The sequence below is a fragment of the Candoia aspera genome, chromosome 1 (genome assembly GCF_035149785.1).
Source record: "Candoia aspera isolate rCanAsp1 chromosome 1, rCanAsp1.hap2, whole genome shotgun sequence".
Classification (NCBI taxonomy): Eukaryota; Metazoa; Chordata; class Lepidosauria; order Squamata; family Boidae; genus Candoia; species Candoia aspera.
In genome coordinates, this window is record NC_086153.1 from 224,435,157 (window position 1) to 224,458,043 (window position 22,887).

The 22,887-nt window shown below is 43.8% G+C and overlaps 1 protein-coding gene across 1 annotated transcript in view; it reads right to left on the reverse strand.

The window, feature by feature from the left end:
* The window catches only part of IGFBP5 (insulin like growth factor binding protein 5), a 40,432-nt gene extending 20,915 nt beyond the window's left edge, over positions 1-19,517 (reverse strand). Inside the window, exon 1 of the mRNA XM_063288840.1 lies at positions 18,535-19,517. Within this exon, the coding sequence (XP_063144910.1) occupies positions 18,535-18,865 (331 nt within the window). The 5' untranslated portion in view covers positions 18,866-19,517. The remainder of the gene's footprint in view (positions 1-18,534) is intronic.
* Between the last annotated feature and the right edge of the window lie 3,370 nt (positions 19,518-22,887).

The window sequence follows — 22,887 nt, forward strand, 5'->3', positions numbered from 1 at the left end:
TAATACTTGGAAGGGAGTCTTCTGGGAATTTTGGAGCCGTATGATAGATCAGTCAAATAAATAAATAAACAACTTCAACAAATCAAATAAATAACCTCAAAAAAGACAGTGACAAACCACCTCCCTGTTGTCCTCAAGAAAACATCATGAAGTCATCAGGTGTTGAACCTGGCTTAAAGGATACTTTATCTTGACCTAATCAGGTAAGGGGGAAATCATCAGAAACCGAGAGGTAGGCTGGACAATTTTTCTTCCTGTAACTGGAGGCACTGTGCATTTTGCAGCTGCTTTTTAGAATGTGAATTAATGGATGAACATGGGGGAAACGTGTACCTTGTCTATGATGCAACAGTTAGGGGCCTATAGCCTTCTGCTAAGGTTAAAAAATCATAACTGATCCAAGGCCTGGATTTGTGCAATTCACGTACACAAAAAATCCAAGTCATGGATTGGTACAATTCACACATGAAAGTTTTTTTTCAAATCATATATATCCTTCACTAGTTTGCAAAGCATTCAGCATTTTGGATTCTGTACTGTTAGGGAGTAGGTAAAACTGCATATTCCTGTCTTTCTCTGTATTTACAGTATCTACAGGGTGTACCAAAAGTCAGGCACCATAGGCCATTTATTATATAAATTATATTAAATGTTTGAATTAGTTGTCTTTTTCTTCTTAACACTTCCTATCTCATTTAACACGTGATCTTTGAACATTCCTAAGTACAGTAACACTTCCTCTGGAAGAAATAATAAAAGATATTATGATTGACCTATGGGATCTGACTTTAGGTACATCCTGTGTGTATTTATAAATTAATAAATAAAAATTAATAAAACATATTATGATGAGCCTATGGCTCCTGATTTTTATTACATTTTATTATATGTATGTGTATAAGATTATACTGTATAAGATTCTTCCAGGATCTTTGTCAAAGGTGTCCAGGTCTTAATTAATTCCTACAGCTGTTGTCCTTTGAAGAATAAATTAACCCATAGGAATTAAGAGATGATGACACTAACTCAAAAGAAGGCACTGACATAACTATTTTTCGTAAGTGGACATTTCCTTTTGTGATGTCTGGAACCAGAATCTAAAGTGGGGAGAGTTATCGTATCTCTCTCCAAAGAATGCCCATGAAGCAAAGTTTCTGGAATCCTTGGAATGAAATGTCCCATTGGATCATCAGCCTAACAGGAAAGATATGTTAGGGCATGTAAAAGCTTCCTTCATTGATATCTTGCCAGCCATTTCTTGACAATTTCCACCTCATAATAAACTGTCAGGCAGTTTATTCCATCATGAAACAGTTCTTAAAGTTAAGAAATGTATCTGAATGCTAACTCAAACTTTTTCCTTGTTTTCAAATTATCATAATTAGAAACAGAACATTTTCTTTATACCAAAAGAAAATGTAATAATAACCATACACAAGCATCAGGAGAGGACTGGAAAGAGACCAAGGAAACATATAGGTCTCAGCACTTTGTGCCTGCTGCTTTATTGACTAGTGCAGCCTGAAAGATGTAGCAAAATTAACTAATTCATTTATTTACCTTTGAACACTGAACACCCTTAATGCGGTATATACAGTTTACTCCTTGACTCTTTCCAATTTTGATAGATCTCATTTATTAAATATAAAAGTAAAGATGGCATTGTAAAATGTACGGGCCTCAGCCCACCTAACTCCCTCTAATTTAAGCAAGAAGGTAACCTATTTTTTGGATCTGCATGCTGGCTTTTGCCTCTGGATCAGCCATTCACCTCCAAGGGAGTTAAAAAATCTGACTCTTCAGAGGTGGCAGAAATATAGCTCCCAACATCCCTTACCATTTACCATTTTGGCTAAGGTTGTGGGAAATTCTAGTTCAGCGACATCTCCAGGGCGGTTGACCTCTGCTGGCTGAAATTTCAACATCTACCAGCTAGTCCGCCTTGGGTATGAAAGCTGGCTGGGTGACCTTGGGCCAGTCACACTCTCTCAGCCCAACTCACAGGGTGGTGGTTGTGGGGAAAAGAGGAGGAGGAAGGAGTACTAGGTATGTCCGCCGCCTTGAGTTATTTATAAAAAGAATTAAGGCAGGATACAAATAAATAAATAAATAAGGTTGGGTTCTCATGACTTTAGGGGGTCCAACATCTCCTTGTCTGGAAGCCATGCTGCAGTCCTCCCTTCAAGATATGAAGTGGGTGGTGCGGTCTGGAAACAGGCTTTCTCAGCCATAAGTTCCTTGCACTGGAACTGCTCAATGAGGTCATATTGGGCCCTTCCCTCTTGCTCTTCTGGAAGAGCATTAAAACAGTGTTCTTCCAAAAAGCCTCCAGTGCAGGGAAAGAGCTGCCAGTTGAGGGTTGTTCTCTAGGGTTCAGATGATGTTTTAGATTACAGTGACCGTTTTTAATTTGTATTTTATTGTGGTTGTAAGCTGCCTAGAACCGACAATGAACTGGGCAGCCTACCAGTTTATGCAATAAAGTATGCTGTAACAATGCACAAATAAAACGGTACACCACTCCGTAATAGTACACAGAAGTAACCTGCGTGAGAGGTTAACCTTCAACAGGTGCTGTGCTTCCTGCATCGGGACGGACCCCCAGGGAAAGATGCAGCTGTTGACGGCGGGGCGATGGTCAGGTTATCGGCAGTGACTGACTTGCGAGAACTAAAAGGCTGCCAAAGAAACCCCACTCGACATTTCACGGCCTGGGTACCCAAAGTGCTCCTGACACTCTGGAGGAGCCCATTTATGTTTCAAACGGTCTGCTTGGGTGATGCTGAGTCAATCCTGCCTGCTGGGAAGAATGCGATGTGACAGCTGCCAACTTTTTCTTTTTTAAAATTGGCAGGGCTCCTGCACTGACAACAGGTGTGTGACAGACCGAACTTCTAGAAATGAAGCTTCTCTTTCTCCACGCTGTTTGCTTTGGAGGTGAATTATTGGTATTGCACTTCTTTTAAGAGTGTTTATTTTGGTTTTCACAGACTGTTTTTAACCAAGGCTACAGAACCCTTAAGGTTTCCATTGTAAAGGGCTCCAGATGCACTGCGGAACAGAACAGAACAGAACAAGGTGATCCTCTTGCATCATTGCTGAGAAGGAGAAGGCAAGGCAAATTGGCTCTCCCACTCCTTGAACTCGATATTTGGAGTGTGGAATTGACCAGACAGGAAAGCCAGCGAGAAGCAGCAGTATCTGCATCGGCCTCCCTTCTTAGAGGATGTGCCTGGTGAGAAAACTCTTGTATGGAAGCTATCGCCATTATGTAAAGGGATGTCTTAAACTGCTTTCTAGGTGGTGGGCTCTCCCAAGTAATTCTTTTCAGCAAGTGACTTAATGGTGAAACCCCCCCTCAGGCTGAGTTCAAATCCTGGTGATTTTGTGCTAGCACTGATGGGTAATGAAATGCCTGCAAGCAACCAACCAAGCTCAGGGAGCACCAAGGATGCCACAGTTCAACCCTGAGCCACATATATTCTCTTCTATTGGTGATTTCATGGACAGGTCCCTGTAGATTTCTTATCAACAGTCAAGAAATGGTTTGTCACGGACTTCTGGGATGTGATTTTCAACTTCCGAGTCCTGGCATTTCCCATCCAAGAGAATTCTTGGCTCCCACCCAGAGATCTGACTCTGCTTATGCTTTTCTGTTTCAGATCAGCTGGGGTCAGCTTGGTCCTGCCACCAAACTGGGCAATTTATTTTAGGTTCCCACTAAAACTGCACCCAAAGTGCATTTATTTTAAAGAGAAAAGATGGTTGGTTGTTAAATATAGTAACCATTTTGGTTGCTTCTATAAAATCTCTCTGCTTTTTAAAGCAGCTTCTGATTCAGCTGTTTCGCTGATAACCTCTTTTTCTCCCTTCGGTTGCAAACGCAGACGGACTGTCTCCACCAGCAACCATGCAGCTCAAACAAATGACACAGACAGACAGGTGGGATCTCAACATAACAAAGTCTCAATCACACCCTACTGCTGAGCTCCTTCAACCCTTTCTCTGAAGTGGCTTCTCAGCACTCAGCAGGATGGTCCCCCAGGGCAGCTGCTTGGAGGACATACACCTGGTGACTTAGGGAAACCCATTTACAATGTATTTATCCTGTTTGTTTACACAATGTATTTCTGTCCCTGTGTTTTGGCTGAAAGAGGGATTTCAACGAGATCCCTGAAAGGCAGAATACTGGCAAGGTCTGCAGGGTGGAGGAGTTGAGTGATAGGTAGGTGGGTCCTTGAAACAGAAAGCAGGGTTTGGTCTCAAAAGAAGCATCATTATTTTCTTATATTTGGTCCAGCCAAAGAACTGCCTTGATGTGGTGGGGGAGGCGGCCTGGTTCCATGAGAGCTAGACAAATTTATAAGCCCTCAGTTCCAGAAATTGCCAAGCCTAACAGTATTAACTTGATTAATCCGTGTAATTAAACCTATCAATAGCTCAGCACCATTTCATTTCAAATATTGGCTGGATTTGCCAGAACCATCTGGTCTGCCAGTGAGGCTTGAACTCCTCCAATCTCTGGAGATAAATGACAAGAATGTCCTCTTTGGGCATGTTGTGTACATGTATGTGACACATAACAGTCATTTGTACTGCTAACTAATGACCATTTCTTTTAGATAACAGTGTAAACACTGGTTCTACTTTCTGATTCACCCATCCGAATGCCATCCATCCAGCAGCTTGGTGGGTGAGTGCAGAGAGATATCTGTGTATACTTTTATCTGTGGCCTCTATGTGTGTAAAGATCTGCAAATGGAAGGATGCATTGTTCAACACCGGCCAAAGAAGTAAAATAGAACAGGATACGGCTCATCTCATCCTTTTTTTTTTTAAATTCAGTTTCTTCAAGTCAGTTTTGACTCCTGGTAACTGTCTGGACAAGCCCCTGCAAGTCCAAGTTTCTTGGAAGTGATATGCCTTTGCCTTCTTCCTAGAGCAGAGAGAGAGTGACTGCCTCAAAGTCATTCAAAGGAAGACTAGAACTCATTTTAAGAGCATAATTGGTCATCAGCCCTGGATATTAGAAGTGAGCAGGGGTATAGTACTCTGGTTAAAAGCTGTTGGCTTGTGGTTGTACTTAGAAAAACCTAAAGAGAGGAGAATCTCTAGATTCTCTGGATTATTATGAGCACTTTTTGAAGTTTGCTGCAGAATAAATTGTTTTTCTTAGAATCTGTTTTTCATCCAAAGCTTCTCTTCTCAAATCCCTCTGGCTGGGCTGATAAAACAGGCTGGGCTGATAAAAATGCTGAACCCCCTGGAATAATTTGCTCTGAAATGTTTCGCACATGGATGCCACAGTATAAGGAAATCCTCTCTCCAACAGGAGGAAAAAGAAGGCATTGTATTAGGGACCAGGAATGGGCAGCCACAGTTATTCTTTTACAGATTAAACAAAACAAAGGTTCTCTTTCCCCAGATTTGAATCTTAATTTTAACAAAGTACAAATTTCATCATTAGCTTCCAGCTCAAGGGAATGACCTTTTGGAGTCCACTGGAGTTGGGTGGCCAATACATTTAAATAAATAAATAAAATATTCACGCTGACTGGGCCTAAACTGTGGCCTGTCCTATACAGATGAAGTTGGCAAAATAGCACAGGTATCAAAGGGAGGCACTATTGGAGTTACAATATCCACATCAGTTGCAAGATGCAGATTCCTTCTTAAATGCACCACTGATTTGGGAGAAGAGAGCAAGGCATCATTTCAAACCTTGACCTATTCCCCCACCCCACTCCAGCATTATTATTTTTTTGTCAGTGTATTTTGTTTGGTATAATTGCTCATTACAGTATGCAGGACACAGGTGGAAGAGTTAGGGATTAACCACTGAAGTCCAGCTCATAGTGGGTTAAATATCTGAACAGTTCAGGCTATGCCTGTATCCTTTAGAAAGTCAAGGCCTCTACCTACTTGCACATGCAAACTGCTCTGTCTGCAAAGACAGGTCAGGACAGCCACAATGCAAATCAGAGCTGGAAAGCAAATGTTAACAGCCCCCTGCAGTACATTTCACTTTATGGCCCCAATCAAACTGCAAATTCTAATATGGTGTGAGCAGCTCAGCTTTAATGCCTCTTCATTTATCTCACCCACTTTTGGGTGTTCCTGATAATAGTGTTACTAATTCCTGATCCTGCCTGGGCTTAGAATCCATCTGTACACATTTATTTATTTATTCTCTATCCCGCCTTTATTATTATTTTTATATAAATAACTCAAGGCAGGGAACATAGCTAATACTTCTTCCTCCTCCTATTTTCCCCACAACAGCAACCCTGTGAGGCGAGTTGGGCTGAGAGTGTGTGACTGGCCCAAGGTCACCCAGCCGGCTTTCATGCCTGAGACAGGACTAGAACTCTCAGCCTCCTGGTTTCTAGCCCAGCACCTTAACCTCTAGACCAAACTGGCTCTCTCCACTCCCTCCCTTCCTCCTTCCCTTCCTATCTGTAAACAAGTGGTACAGCAGGCAGAAATCAAGCAAAGAAAAAGCAGGAACTCAGTAACTGAAAATTTAAAAAGAGAAGCAACTTTATGCTCATTTATTTCTTTTGCTTTCAAGATCCCTGCTTTTGTCAGCAGCTGCCTCTGTCTCCACAGTAAAGGATTCTTTGAGAAGTGCTATTCAGTGTAGACAATGCCTTATAGATCTGTTTGTTGTCTAAGGATGGTAACTGTGGATAGAACTAAGGGTAGTAGTCCTACAAGGACAGCATTTAGCCCAGGGGTTAGAGAGAGGGTTCCACAAAGGGATGGAGAGGCTTACTAGAGAGGGTTCAACAAGGGATTTTGCTGCCCAAAGCTAAGTCAACTGAAGTGGAAATTGGATGTCCCTTAAAATTAGTGACTGGAATGACCTCTACTACTGTATATCTGAGGGCAGCAAGCTAGCTTAGCAGGTGCTGAACATGCACACGTAGATCAATTTACTCATGGTTAATTGAACCATCGTTTATTCAGTCAACCCACTGAACCAGAAACTAAAAATACAGGTTGGGCTCTGCGCAACACTCTTGGCCAGGAGTGGTCAAGAGCTACACATACCATGACTGAGGGCTGCAAAGTAGGTGTGGCCCTATCTCACACGTGGGTGGGATTTAGGGGCTTTCTTCATCTTAAAAGTGGAATGTGCCTATTTTAGAGCTTATTATGGTAGGTATGGGCGTCCTACAATCCCAAGGCTACATGTGCCACTCAAGTCCCCATTTTTTGACCCCCACAACTCCCTCTGATAATAATGCCTAAAAACTAATGGCCAAATCTGAGATGGGAAATTGTAACATAATTTCCCACCTCAAATTTGGCCATCAGTTTTTAGGCATTATCATCAGAGGGAGTTGGGGGGGTGTCAAAAATGGGGACTTGAGTGGCACATGTAGCCTTGGGGTTGCAGGATGCCCATGCTTGCACAAGGCTCAGATGGGGTCAGCTAGTTTGTTATTTAGCACTTCACATGCCAGGTGCTAGATATTCTTCTCTAACATTTCACTCCCATTCCTGCTTCCTCTTTCAGTCACTGCTGCTTCTGGTGGCTGGCTCAGTTAACCTCATGGTAAGGCTGACTCCACTGTGGAGGATGTGCTTAGCTTTAATGCTTGGCCCTGTTTTCAAAATTGGCAACTTATAATGGGCTAATCCTTTCCCCTGAGACCAATGGTAACTTTACCTTCCCTAGGATGGCAGGACCCTGCCTATGCTAGCTGCCACTTATTCCGTGCTATCTTCTCCTTAGTTTCCTCCATCATAACCTATAATAGGGGTATTAATTGTCCAATGGGAAAACAGGAAGGAGAAGAATGAGCCTGGCTGGCTCTTTAACAGTAGTTTGGTATGCAAAAGTCAGCAGCTGAAATGTTTCAAAGTATGGAGCTATATATTATCAAGTGTTAATTGCTGTAGATAAGACTGCTGTTAAACAGACAGGGAGTGTAAGTTTACATCTTACGTTCAGTTGTAAAATGATTTGTTTGGTTTGGGCTTACCCTGTTGTGAAAGCTCAACTGATTGAGATACATTCAATGAACCATAGTCAAGTAAACCACAGGTTAGCTGGTTGTGTGATCCCAGCTGCAGTATCCTGTTGAGGAGCTGGTAATCCTTCCCTGGGCTTTGAACTGCGTAATACCCTGTTCATCTAGTTGGCTACACCACACAACTCCAATCTGCTGCTGAAGGCTGGTTTAGCTAATCTCACCTAGCTAGTCTGTTTTAGAAAGCCTCTAGTCTACATTGTTTCTGCCTATTTCCCAGGATAGATGGATGGAATCATGAAAATAATATAACTGGTACTAATATAGGGTTGGAAACCCTAACCCATTAACTCTGATTGGAAAAATAACACAAATATAGCCCAAGAATATTCAGAGTATTAGGAATTCTAGAACTGCCTAGATTCCAAGAAAGAACCATGGACAAGATAAAGATCTATCTTACAGACAGGGATGGAGGTTGTCTGGGGAAGAGGCAAGCCTCATCATTTGTCAGTGATGAAAATAATGGTATTGAAGGGGGACAGCCAGCTGAACTGGTTGCCAGTCTAGTTTTAAAGTCTTCATACCTTCAGTTCAGATTCAGTGTTAACTGTAGGAATGCAGTACCCAAATATGGTAGTTTTCCTTTATTAGACATCCATCATGGAATTTTATGCACTACAGATCTAAATCTCTGTAACTGCTATATAGCTCAGCTCCCAGGTAAGAAATACAAGGAATGGTACTGGTGTAAAGATGCTAGGAATTTTTGCTAGAGATAAGCATTATTTCTAGTTAGCAAATATCCAGTTTTTATTCAAGGAATAAGAAAAGTACAAATGGATTTATTTTTTTAAAGAAGCAATTCTGCTTAAAGATTGCTTATCCTCTTCTGCCTGAAAAAGCCCAGATGTTAAAGACTGTGATTGTAAACATAGGTACTCAGGTCACATCCTGTCTGAACCAATGGAATTACCAATAACATTACCAAGGTATAGTGTTATCCACGGATCCTTGAACTGCAAAGAAAATTATATCTGCAGTAGTATTTCCAAAAAATGATGGTGCCAAGTTGACAACATGTGGACATATGCATTGTCATTGCCTGCTGTAGACCATCTATATATTCCAGCATGAACTTTGCTTCCCCATTGCCGATCCCTATCCTGTCTCCATTCCCGGTCACTGCCAGTCATCTGTCTTCTCTCCAAGACAATGGATGCCAAAGCCTAACACATGTCAATGCATCTTGCGGCTACTTCCAGATGGTGTTGGAATGAAGGAGAAAACACTCCTTTAACACTGATACAGCTAAGGATGGCTTAAGCTGTCTCACTCATGGGCTGAGGACTATCTGAAGGAATTGTTGTGGGGATACAGTAGAAGAAAAGATATTGCCAAGGCGTGTTTGTGTCGTGGTTAGGTCCAAGTGGGAACACAACATAAAGCTGTGCAGGGGTGGGCTACAACTCATTCACTTGCTAGAAGTAAACCTGGTTGAGTTCAAGTTTGCTAACTTCTAAGCAACAGGATAGTAGGTGAGTTTGATGCAGTAAAATGGATTTTACTTCTGCAAACTGCAGGGAGCAAAAAAGGACATGCTTGAAGTCTCCTTTGCATTTTTTTTAAGGTCAGCAAGTTGAAAACTATCATACACAGAAGCAGGTTGCAAAGAATTCTTTGACTTGGTGATGGCTGAGGTTAATCAAAATTGGACTTCCTACAAATTTGGAGACAAACAGATTCCCCATCCCAGTTCTAATGGCTGTACAGGGCGGGCCACAGCGGGCTTTGTTCTGAGTAAATTGCTTCCAGAATCTTGAGGCAGTTACTTAAGAGAGACAAAATTCTCATCCTTTTGGGACTTGCCCTTTCATAGTGTGATGAAATACAGTCAGGAGGAAGATTAACATTTCTGAGCACTTAATAAACAGTGCGCCCTGTTGCTGCAGTCAGCTCTCCAGTAACATCTATTGTGGATTGTGTCAGAACTGTGCAATGCTACAGTGCAGAAAAGCAGAGGAATACTGTCCTTGTCTTTGTCTCATCAGCCATTATAAGAACATTATAGGCTTTTATAAAAACAGAAGCCCCTTGTTCATTCTGAGAAAGAATTACGGCTTTGAACTGACAGTGTATAGAGCAGCATTTCATAGCTGATTCTGCCACTAGGCAGGGCAAGCACCCTTATCTCAGAGATTGGCCTGTTGGGCCTATGTGGTGGTGATGTGGGAAGTTGAAGAGCTAGATTAATACCCATCCCTCTTGGAAAGGCAAACTGGGAAGTAGTCAATGAGACAACCCTCAGGTTAAAAGGAAGCAGAGTGACTTCAGGCAGGCATATGAACTCAAGAAATTCAGGGAGATGATATGGTCTTTGAGACATCTCTGGTAAGATTCCCAGCTAAGTAGACTTTCCTTCCAATGCAACTAAGTCCCTGGCTTGACATAATCATGGACAGCATGGAGATGATTAGATGATCATGTCTGCATGCCGTGCTCTTGAAAGGACAGCCACTTTAGCATCATATTGTATTGTATGTGCTAGGAATAGGCACAATCATAGGCCAGTCTGCTTTTCACCAGGTCACATTTTTGGATAACCTGCTATGGACTAGGTTTGCACAACGTGCTCAACTCCAAACAGGTAAGTTGCCTTTTGGTTTAAGACAATCTGAGTCCACTTATGGAACACAGTGCCACACAGGATCTAGAACTGTAGCTGGTTTTGTGTCTGCAACAATAACATGATTTACAGGCATTAGTGGATGATGAGATTTGTCTCCAGTGTATCACTCAGGACCTGTCCTGCGTAAAGTTTACCATGGTACCATCATGCCCTGATAGCCTGTTCTCTCTCTTACTCATGAAGGAAACAGCCTTAAGATATGTTTGCATGTGTAGGTGTTGTTGGCTGGTCCCACCATCTTATTCTTTATATAATTTTTCTTTATAATCATATTTATCTTGTACTTTCTGTCTGTTTGGTTTCATTGTGAGCCACCCAGAGTCAGTCTGGAGTCAGGTGGTGCCTAAATTGAATGAATGAATGAATACTAAGCCCATAGTATCCCATTACAACTTTAAAAGTGTGTAAAATCTGTGATATTTAGTCTCTCATATTCTCGGAAGCAAGCTCAGGTGTTCTGCAGCAGATGTGACCTTAGATGTACTTTGGCAGTATCAGAAGATGGGGGTGTGCTCTCTCCACTTGGGTCACCAGCAGGCCTCCATCACAACTATTTCTGCCCTCTCCATTAGCAGTGGTTGTTTTTAGTTCTTTGCATACCTTTCACCTCCTTCCCTCCATCCATTTTTAAACCAACTTCTCTCTAAACTTCTAACAAGGTAGGTGAAAAAAGAATGGTGGCTTATTTTTTTTAAAAAAGTCTATTTTATTCAGGGAAGAAAAGGTGGATATGGTGCAATTCAGCTTTAATGGTATTCTGAAATGACCTATTTTATTTGGGGGAGAAAAGGAGTGTATTTATGCACTTCTGGGTTAATATATGCAGAAATGGTATCTGAATGTTGAACCAGGCTCTTCAGTTTCAATCATACAGGAACTGAAATAGAAGATTGGTTGCCCAGCAGCTAGTCACTTTCAGTAATGTAGGATCTAGCTTCATGTTCAGTGATGGGAGGGTCTGCCCCCTGTCTCCTTCCTCTCTGAATTTACTTCTACTCTGGTGTCCTGGGTGAATCTTCAAGCACCCTATAATAAAGCCCCAAATGAGACAGCAGCAAAGCTAAAGGAGAATACCAGTCTCCTTACCTGTACTGGCTAGCACACTCACAGATCAGGACAATACAACTGGAACCAATGCCGTACAGCAAGGACAGGACTGGCAGCAAATTCAGCATATTTTTGATGGCACAGTTTTGTTCTGACTCAAGGAGGAGTGGATAGCACTTGGATTAAGTAATGGGGAAAGGCCTTCAGAAGAGAAAGTCCGTTTTAGTTAAAATAGCCTGGAGTTTAATAAGTGGTTTGCGCCAATCTCTCCCATCCCCCAGCTGCTGGAAGTGGCAGACATTTAGCAGGTACAGCTTTCCATCTTCCACCAGCTCAGGATGTTGGGCAGGTGTCAAAGGCGTATTTATGCAGCTGATAACTGCAGCACAGAGCAATGAGGCAAACGAGGCGCTAGTGGACCAGTGAAGTCAGCTCAAACATTTCCTAGCATTTCCAGGAAAGATTTGGAAAGACTCCTTCTGCCAGAGACCCTGGAGAGGCCCTGATTGTCAGTGCTAAGTGGAGAACCCTCAGCTCAACTCAAGGGACTCGTTGACTCCTTGCTCAAGGCAAGTGCTAGGTTTTCTTCATCAATGAACAAGTATTTATAGGGTACCCTTGCAGTGTGAGGCTCTCCACCCAACCTGCGCTTGGAAATTGAATGTTTGAGGAGATTCTCCCACTGCCCTGTCCTGTCCTGTTTGTGCATTGAACTAATGGAGGCCCAGTGGAGGTGGGACCTGTCATTCTCCCACCCAAGGAAATGCAACCATGTTTCCTACCAATTTTTGGTTATCACTGTGCTGCTGCTTCTCTGTGAAATGATCACATAACATGAAATCATCTGGTGCAGTGGCTTATGTCATTTCCAGAAACCTGTTCCTGTGCTAGAAAACCAGGTGCTACTTTTGCTCTCGGGAGCAACTGCCATCTCTCCACAAAAGAAGAGGAACTCAACTTTCTTGCTCAGACCTGATGGATTACACTTCTCAATTCCCCCCTCTCATATATATCATAGAAGATTAAACAAAGAAAAAAAAAAGAATGGAGTTTTTCCAGTTTCTTGGGGAGCCATGGGCCTGTCGCTGCCAGCCTTGGCTATAACAGTACTTGGATCTGAAGCTGTCTTGGCTTTGTGTGGTGAGAGAGGAGAAAAGCATCCAGCTAGACTTGCCGGTTGCATCCCAGACGGTAGATGCTCACGCTTGCAGAAGGCACACCATTTACTGCTCCCATGACCCTTGCCCCAGCCCTCACCCTGCCAAACCCCAGGTCACCCAGAACCTCCCTTCCCCCTTTCTGATTCTGCACCTGCCGCCACCCTCCAGCCCCAGATGTTCCTTTGCTGCTGTTCTGCCTCTGTTATTACTAGCCCATGGAAACTCACTTGCACACACACTGCAAGGGGAACTATGTCTGAGATAAGAAAATATGGAATCTGCAGCCTACCAGGACAAGCCCAGCCCCATCTTCCTGCTGCTCTTGCAAACGTGACACAGCAAAACTGTGACATTTGAAAAGACAGTTATGAGGCGACCTCCTTCCTAAACAACAGCCTCTAAACAACAGCTTGGGTTTACTCTTGGTCTTCTGAATCCATAGTCTAGAGAGATTCTCTGTTTCTTCCAGAGGGGGGGGGAGTGGGGGGGAGTGGGGGGGGAGTGGGGGGGAGTGGGGGGGGAGCAGAGAATTTGGGATCAATGTTTTGAGATACTCACTTCCCTAGTAAATAGTGTTAGGAATCCAGATAAACAGTCCTCCATTTTGCTGCATTGTTTTATAAACCGCATCAAGTTGTCTCCTCTACTCTGTGTAAGTGAGCATCTCACCACTCAGGCAGCAAATGCATGTAGCCAAAGATATAAATAGGTGGCAGGGATCTCTAATCCCTAGGTTCCTCACCCATACAAGCCACGCGGTAGTTGTGCTTTGCAAATAACATTTATGGTTTCCCTATGACTTGTTTGGCAAATCATGATTACTGCAAATATGGCTTGATGCATATTTGAGCCATTTGAACCAGGACATTGTCCTACTGAACCCATGATGGTAAGTTACTCATGGGTAGCAAGTAGCAATGGAGGCAGAGCAGGGACTTTCCACCTCAGAGATTTGACTACTGTGATCAGGCCAAAATATCAGGCTCCTCTGCCTTTAACAAAAAGCTACAAGGGAACATTTCAGCCACTGCAATGCAATTGGCCTATCTCAGAATTCCCACTTCTCTGCAATATTGAAGAGGCAGTAACCTCAGGTCCTTCTGCACCCAGCCATCATGTATCATGTATGTGCAAATAATGTACATGAAAATAATCTGTTCTGCCACAAACATATAGCTCCCCCACTTTTAATGAGCAAGTTAAAAATGCAGTGTGAGAAAATAACTCACAGTGGGTCTTGCTTTTAAGACGTAAACATAGGCTTGGACTACTAACTTCCTTCTCCACCTCACAAGTTAAGTTAGAGAACAGCTGGCGTGGTGTCACAAGGCCAAAGCAAGCAGTAAAAAAAAAGAAAGAAAATCCAGGACAGCAGTAATAACCTAGAGGATACTGTATTTTATTTCTTCCATGCACCTGCTGTTGCAGCATGTAGCCACTAGGGGTTGCTTCTGTAACGACTGCAAATGTGTCTGGGAGAAAGCCTTTCCCTCTCAGGTAGGGTTAAGGGGTGTGAATGATCTTGAACAAGAGCAAAATGTTCAAAGAACCTCCTGGAGAACCTCTTCCAAATGCAGAAAGGGAATCAGATGTCCCCACCCAAAACCTCCCAGGACATGAGACTCAGAGGCGAGGATTTTGAAAAACATCACCTTCCTTTTTATCTGCTATTTTTCTACATGCAGAAGAGATATGAAAACTGCCTCCATGGAGAAGTATGCAGAACTCACCCACATACTGCAATATGGCTCTATCCCAAGAAATAAAATCAGTGTGTGGTATTTCTATCCATGTGTTTTTTGCAGCTCAAGGAGCATAAGAAAATGAATGGAACTTACACCATACTGTATATACGGGATGGTTGAAAAACCTTGGTTTCTTTTTAGGGGCAGGCAGAAGTTAACCAGCAACTGTACCTGAGAAATTAAGGTGCAGGGATCATAGCACTGGAAGTGACCTTAGAGATCATCTAGTCCAAGCCCTAGCTCAACGCAGGATCCGCTAGAGCATCTTTCATAGGTTATCACCCAGCCTTAGTCTGAAGACCTCCAGCAAAAGCAGACTCATCACTTTGTGTGGCGACCTGTTTCACTGGCTCATAGCTTGTATCCTGGTTCTGACCCTGCCCTCTGGGGCAGTAGGGAATAAGTCCACTTCTCTGTGAGAACCCATCAGATATTTGGACATAGAAGGCTGACTGCCACTGGTTTCCCTGGATTGGATGTATATTCATACTGTTGCCTCCCATAGCATCTCATGTCAGTGAGAAAGGGGTCTTAGAAGTTTCTAGTGGTCTCATCCCATATTTCATATTCTGTCTAAATAAAAGTCATGCACTGCAGCTGTTTTGCATCAGCAACAAACAAGTGCTTATTGTTATATAAAAAAGTGCATGACTTCCATTTAGGCACAGCCCCTTTTGCCCTTTAATTGTTATCCAGCACAGGGCCAGTTCCGATGAATAACCACATCCAGGACTCGCTCCTTGGAGTCTTGTCCAACCTTGGCACAAACCTTCAATGAACTTCATTTCTTCCCCTTCACCAGTTGCTTAGAAACATGCCTACAAAAAATACACTTCAGTGTTCTCACATTCTGCTGTTCTGATGCTAAGAGGTTCCCTCCCAAGTCTTGCCCTCAAAAAAATCCTGCTTTTAAAAAAAAATTGCAGACATAAATATCTGATTATATCTGAGCCATCCCATTCCCATCAAGCTTCTGTATTTGGGGAAAGAAGTCTTTGGTGGTCCACCTTTAACATTATTGGATTAAAGTTTAACTGAGAAACAAAGCATGGCATTTTGAAATTAATTTACAAGATTTGGGCTGGAGAATAAGGTGACTGGCAAGCAGCAAAGTATTCCTAATGGAAGAGCTATTTAGAATTTTGCAGCCCCATTAAATTGCTATGACAACCTTTGAAATATGTTATGCATCACAAGGAAGTACCTGGTATTAACAGGTATCTAAATATCTATCCTGACAGGCAGGGATATGGATCAGTCTATGCCAATTGTTCCCTATCATTTTAGTAAGGCAAGCTACCAAGGACAATCTGGTTTTGATCAGAATCTGCCTTTTGACCCAGAAGGCATCAGAAACAACGGCACACCACAGATCAGCAGCCTGGTGATCTGCAAGCCTCCTGCAATTCCATCCTAGACTCATGGTCACTTGGCTGAGGTTCATAGAGCAGCCATTTGTGCCATGTTTGTTCTGTTTGCCAGTGTTTCTTAAAGCATAGTCCAACTGATAGACACTTTCAGAAGTCTTATTTATATAAAAAAGACAAAGAAAAATGAGTGATCCAGATGCATTGGCTGATGACACATGTGCTAAGCCATGGTTTGTTAGTTACTGAATAAACTACAATTGGCTGGATCATTACAAGACAGTAAGCCATAAACCTGGTTCACAAGCTCCCCTGGTTGGCTTCACACAATACATTAAGCCACACCACCCCCTGAATTACATGGTGTAATGCAGTGTTTCTCAACCTTGGCAACCTTAAGAACTGTGGACTTCAAGTTCCAGAATTCCCCAGCCAGCATGGCTGGCTGGGGAATTCTGGGAGTTGAAGTCCACATGTCTTAAAGTTGCCAAGGTTGAGAAATACTGGTATAGTGTAATGTATAAACTTTCTAGCAGCTTGTGGACTGGATCAGGCCCACCTGTCCTCGGAGGCAGTCACTTGGCCTTTGGACTCCATTTTGGTCAAGGCTGACAATGATTTTACCCCCATGGAGGAAATTCTTTTTAACAGCCCTTTCAACAGCAACAGGCAAGTGAGGGAGGTGCCATGTTTTGCTTAATCATGTTTTGGTCTTCACAAGGCACGCATCAGCCTGTGGCCACTGGGAGATTTGAGAGGCTGACCCCCACTGCTTTGGAGCACCTGCTGCCCAGCTGGGATCAAAAAATGTGAGGGGGAATGGAGGGTGAGAAGTGGGCTGATAGATAAAATGCAAGGGAGTGTTCAGATTAAATCCAAACTCAAAATGCTGCAGGTTTCAGCAGTCTGTAAGGGGCACTGTTGTAACTCTGAACAGAGGAGGGTGAATTGCTGGACACGCTGCTGTCCCTGTAGGTAGTTATTCTGCTTGTGTTCCTGGCCAACATGCTTGCAGACACACGTATAGGTACTCACAATCTGAACTACTGCAAATGAGTGCAAGGAGGATATTTTACTTAGCTGCAGCGTGAGCAGTTCTCTGCATAGTTTCTGAGTTCCAAGACAGAAAATCAAATCAAATCTCCTCTCCTCCTCCCACTCCATCAGACTAGTTTCACCCAAATCTCTGGCTTTCACTTCTTCCAAAAAGCAGCAATTGAAGTTTGGCAAATTTGGTTTTTTTTTTAATGAAGCTTTTGCTCTGCCAAATGAAATGACAACCAAGTTGAGCTGCTAATGCTTTCAAAGAAGAGAAGCGGGGGTGGGGTGGGGGGACAATGAATGAAACAAGATTTATTGAGGGTTAGGAAGACGCTTATAGCTGCAGTTCCTCACTGCTTAGATACAACCAGTGCTCAGTGGATGCTGGATTTTGCAGAAGGGGAGAACTGATAAAAAAAAGTGGCTTTTTTGAGATGGGAAGAAAAGAATGAAGCTTTTTGGAATTTTGGTATGGAGAGAGGAAGATGAGGCAATGGTGCTAATAAGCCAGGAAAAAGTAGAGTCAGGGTTGGATTTGAGGGTTTCTTCCTAGGAAGGAAAGCTGACCAAGGTTTTCCTTTCAAAACTAACTCTTTCTTTCCCTCTCCAACTCTTTTTCATTACTCTGTTGCACCTGCTCATTTTGATGCCACCCTGCCTTCCCCTGCAATGACCTGCAGATGCAGCCAGAGGGAAACTCAATCTGGGGAGGGGATGGGGCTACATATACAGGTATGAAAAGTCAAATCAAATGGGACCCAACTGGATATCAGTGTAATTCTGCCACATTGATGCAAAGGGTGCCATATTGAATCACAAAGGCCTAAGAAGAGAGACTGCTGCTACGCCTCGCACCATCGCGGCAGGGAACTGATGATGGAGATCTGGGGGTAAGTACCAAAGGCAGTTACCTGTAGAACTGGGGACTTTATCTTATGCCTCCCTTCCTTTAGATGGCAATTTACTTCAAAGTAGAGTAAGCTAGCACTACTTTCTTAGGGACATCCTGCTCATTCTGCCGAGTGGCCCGAGTTATCTGCCTTAAAGTCCTCTCCCCTCTGACAAAAGGGTGAAGGTGCTTGGGTTGAGCTGCGAAGAGAACACAGTAAGGACTGAAGGAGGTACGATGTCTGAAATGCAGCCAGTAGTGAGGGAACTTCATCAACGGGAGAAACCAGGGTCTAGGCAGGGTAACAGAAGTTATGCAAGATAGGAATGCACATGAAGACTCAGCTGGGGAATGGGAAGACAGCTCCAGTTAAGAGAACTGGCACTGCCAAAGAAAAGTGGGAAGGGAGGAGAACGGCAGAGAGGCACAAGATCTGAGCAAAATCGGATTAGGAAAATGACCTGCTGATGCCTAAACCGTGCTCGAAGGAGGTAGAGAAAGATGTTCAGAGGATGCTTGGTGCATGGCCGGCAATAAATAGGTGGCAAAGCCCTCTCCCCGGCAAGCAGAGCAAAGTAAAGAAAAGAAGCCGAGCCAAGGCCCAGCACAGAACTCACCATTCTTGGCTTGCTCTCTGTAACTCTTTTCATTGAGGCAGACCCCTCTGCCATGGAGCAGGGCGTGCAAGGGCTTCTCCTCGCCTTGACGTGGCAGGCAGCGCAAGCCTTGGGCACATCGCTCTGTGTACACCCCACAGGACTGCCCTTCAGCCAGGGCGCATGTCATGCAGCATCCGCAGCCGGGCTCCTTCACCAGCTCACAGCCCACAGGGCTGGGAGGGCACATGGAGAGGGCTTTCTCATCGCAAGGTTCACAGTGCACAAAGGAACCCAAGCCCTGTGAAAGCCCCAGGCACAGGGACAAGAGCAATGCCTGCATCAGGAACATCTCCAAGGCTCTGCCAGGCACAATGCTGCAGGATGCGTGAAAGGAAAAGCAAAGTCCTTTTTGGAGGAAAAAAAGTCCCTCCTCCTTCAGATTCCAAAAGAGCTTAATCAGAATGCTTAAGAAGAGTACCTATGTTTATTTAAAAGAAATTTGTATCACAGGTTGCCTGCAGCTGACAGTTGCAAGAACTACAGATGCAACAGGTTGGTAATTCAAAAAGGAAAAAAAAAGTCACCGGAACAGGGGTAAAAAAAAAAAATTAAAGAGCAAGAAGAGCTTTGGTGAGGCTGCACAAAGAAGTATAAAATAATCCACAAGCCCCACTAAAAAACAAACTCTGCAAGAGGCTGGGGAGGAAGCAGAGAATTGAACAAGCTTCTTTTCGACTGTCCTGATATGATCTGCAGCAAATTAAAAAATGTCTGGAGTAGCACTAAAGCAGGTAAAGCTGGGCTTTGTCAAGAAGAGATTTAGCTTGGGACTGGCTGCAATTTTTTAAAAACCTCCTTTTCCTAGACTGGGTTAAAAACAACAAAGAGGTTTTCTGTTGAAGGGTTTTTACAAAGTCTCTTTGACAAAGAGAGCAAAGGAGGAAAAGAGAAAAAGAAAAGAATTCCACTTTGTAGATCTCCCAACACTTTCCCCCTGGAGAAGTTTCTAAAGAGACTGAATAGTGCCGAGCAGGCATGTCTTTTAAATAGACTGCCCCTGGCTGCCTGCCAGACCCTTGCTGCAATCTGAGATCCCAGTGACACCTCAGCCTGAATTGGTGCCAGGAACCAGGGCAAGCTCAGTGCACACTCCAAGTGTGTGTGTGTGTGCGCGCAAGTAGAGAGGGGAGGGAGTGGGGTGGGGTGACTGTGCAGCTTTTGACTTCTAGGCTTCCAACACACACCACCCAAAGGCATCCAATTGCCACCTTTATGCTCTGCACGAAGAAATCAAGGGTTGTTTTTTTTCCCCCTCCCTCTTCAAACTGCAGAGAAAATTTCAAAACGCTCAGAGGTTTGGGCTCAACTGGTGTTGTGTTTATTCTCGATGCCCCAAATTGTAAACATGCATTCCCTTACTTTGGAGCAAATTCCATTGAACTCATTGGGATTTTACTCAGAGTAAGCATGTGTAGGGATGGAGGGGTGTATCAGATTGCCAACTTTTTTGTTAAGCACAGGTCTGCTTCTGTACTTCTTTTAAATTAGCCATAAAGTTCAGGAGTTCGCAGTGCTTATCTCCATGCTGTGCAAAGCTTTACCAGTGGTGGTTCTTAAGTCAAGAGGCGGTAGAAGGCACAGAAGCAAGCCGAACATAGTTTTGTGTGGTCAGCTGGCAATGCTCACTACAAGAGTGTAACCTTGATGTAGCTGCCATTACCTTGCCACCACTACATGCTCCATGCCTGAGAATATCCCCAGGACCAGCATCGGCTTCCTTGTTGTTGTCAGGCAGGGATGCATTGCAGCTGGGCTACGGGGTTCCTTGCAGGATCAAGTTTACACCTCCTCTAGAATCAGTTCTGGCCTTGTAAGTTTTAGCATGATGGGTGTGTCTATATATGGCATGATATCGCCCTACCCAGACGGTGGCGCCTCTGGTGCACTTCACTGATGCCCAGTCTGTTCTTTAAGGCTGAGCCCTCGTGGCCTTTGTTTTCACTCTGCATTTGGGTGTGGGAGATAGAGATAGATACATGACAGCCTCCTACCCCTCAACCATACTTAAACTGAAAGCAGGAACTGGGGGCAGAGAAGCATGTGGGTGGTGGTGGTGGTGGGGGAAGAATCCATGGAAGTAAACCCCGTGGGGTGGTTACAGTGTAGGACAAGGGGATTCTGACTGGTAAGGCACACCCCACAAAGGTTTCCTTTCTTTTTCCACCTTTCTCACTGCAAAACTTTTGAAAGTATTCACAACTTGGAAAAGGAAAACTTCACCTCTGCCATTCTAACTGCTAAGGTGATCTTTGGTGCATCGCTTGACATGTGACAGAACAACCTTCTCATCTCTCTTTATTCATGGACAGGCTGAGGAGGACCAGCTGCCTCCCCAGTGTCCTAAAATTCAACTGCTGTTTAGAAAGAGCACAGTCCCCTTTCCCTCCTCTCAGTCTTTCTTTCTCTCTAAGCACAGTCCAGCCCTGCTGCAGCTTGCCTTTCGCCTAAAACCTGGAAGCTGGCTGATCAGCCCTTTAAAGGAAGATGGGATGCCTGTGTGACTGAGAGTCTTTTTTGTTTGTTTGAGATCCACAAGCAGAACTCTCCTCTCTGCCTCCTCAAGTTAGATTCCAGCCCTCTTTTTGCAGCCTTGACAGAACCGCCTGCACTGCCTCACTTCTGCCACTAGGAAGCACCCTTCTCTATGATAAGTCTTTGAGCCTCCATGCAAAATGTATTGTAATCCCTTTCTGCTAACCTGACTGTACTTGAATCCTTTTTACCCTGGCTGCTTCGTGACTGCCTCAAATTCTCCCCCCATTCCACTTATATGTGATTACAATCCTCAGAATTAATGGGGGGGGGGGGAGAGAGTTGTCCAAATAGCGGTCAATTTCTTTCTCTATGTGGAATCTGGCAAATCTCCAGAAATTAATGGAGTACTACCCCCTTTGATGATTCATGAGGTGTGGCTCCTTTTTCTCTGATAGAGGCTGTGTCTTCAAATGCCATGTGACAGGCAGAAACTCAACCGATGCAAGTGTATTCAGTGGTGCAGTTCCAAGTGGGACAAAACTGTACAGAAGGCAAGTGTTTATTGCTTCTGATGGTGGGTGTGCTGCTCCTCAGTGGTAGGCGCATGTGCATCCCTCACTTACAACCCCCCGGCTTGCCCCCGGGCACCCTCCACCACTGGTGGGCATTTGACAAGTACCTTCTCATCACAATTTGCTTTGTGATAATTGGTTCCTCCTTGCAGAACCCAGGAAGACAATTCATATTCCAAGCCTTTATGGTCTGCTAGATGGCAGTGGTTTTTTTCACAGCTAGCAAAATGACTTCTGGATGAACAGGGGTTTGAGTCTCTCTTGTACTCCTCCTATCTATCTGACTTGCCAAGTGGCCAAGAAGATCCCAGTTTCATTTTATCAGCAGAAATCTACTGCTGATGCTTTTCTCAGCATTAGGATAAGCATTTCCAAATCATCCTTTGGGGCAGAAAGGTGTAGTCCCTCCTGCATCTTCAGTGAGGAAAAGCAGCTAATCCTGCTTTCAACCTGGCTTTGATGCTGAGAGGTAGATTAGCCATAACTCTGTGGTTGATAATACTATTTGATGAAACTTGTGTTTCTTTAAGCAGACGTTGGAAATATGTAGCTTCCCAGATCCTGGTCTACAATTCCCATAGTCTTTGTCTATTGAGCATACTTGGTGGCAAAGATGGATGTTAGGAATCCCACAGCACCTGGAGAGCCACATGGCAGCTTGGAAGACAGGGAGTGCTGTTGGCTCTGGTTTTGACTCTGTCAAAAATCTGAGATTTTTGAATGGCATCCATGAATTCAAGTACCTTTATTAACTTTGGTTGGAGCACTTGCTGATCTGTTGCTTGAAGATAAATCTGTCCACCTTCTTCATGCAGGAGTAATTTCCAGAACAAATTGCTGTAACCTGCACTGGCGTGGTACCTCTGCATGTGTTGGACTATAACCACTCATCAACTCAGGCCACACTTCCAGAAGCCAAAAGATGGGATGGGATGGTTTTGAAGAAGTTTTAGAACCAAAGAGGGGCCAGAATTTCTTTTTCCCAAGGTGCTGACAAAGTTTGGAAAAATCAATGCAGAGAAATCAGCCTGGCCTCCATCTTCCTCTTATTTTTAGATTACAGTAGAAGTAAAACAAAATGGTTTATGTAGTGATCTTGAAAGAAGGAAAGTGCAAAATATGTAGCCCCTTGGTAACATGTGGCTCACCAACACCTTTTTGCAACACTAGGTCCCTCAGAATGGAAGGGGCCAAGAATTCAGGATTTTCATTAAGTTCTGGAGGATGTTGGGATTTTGTCCCCCCAGATAAGACTAACTTTGGG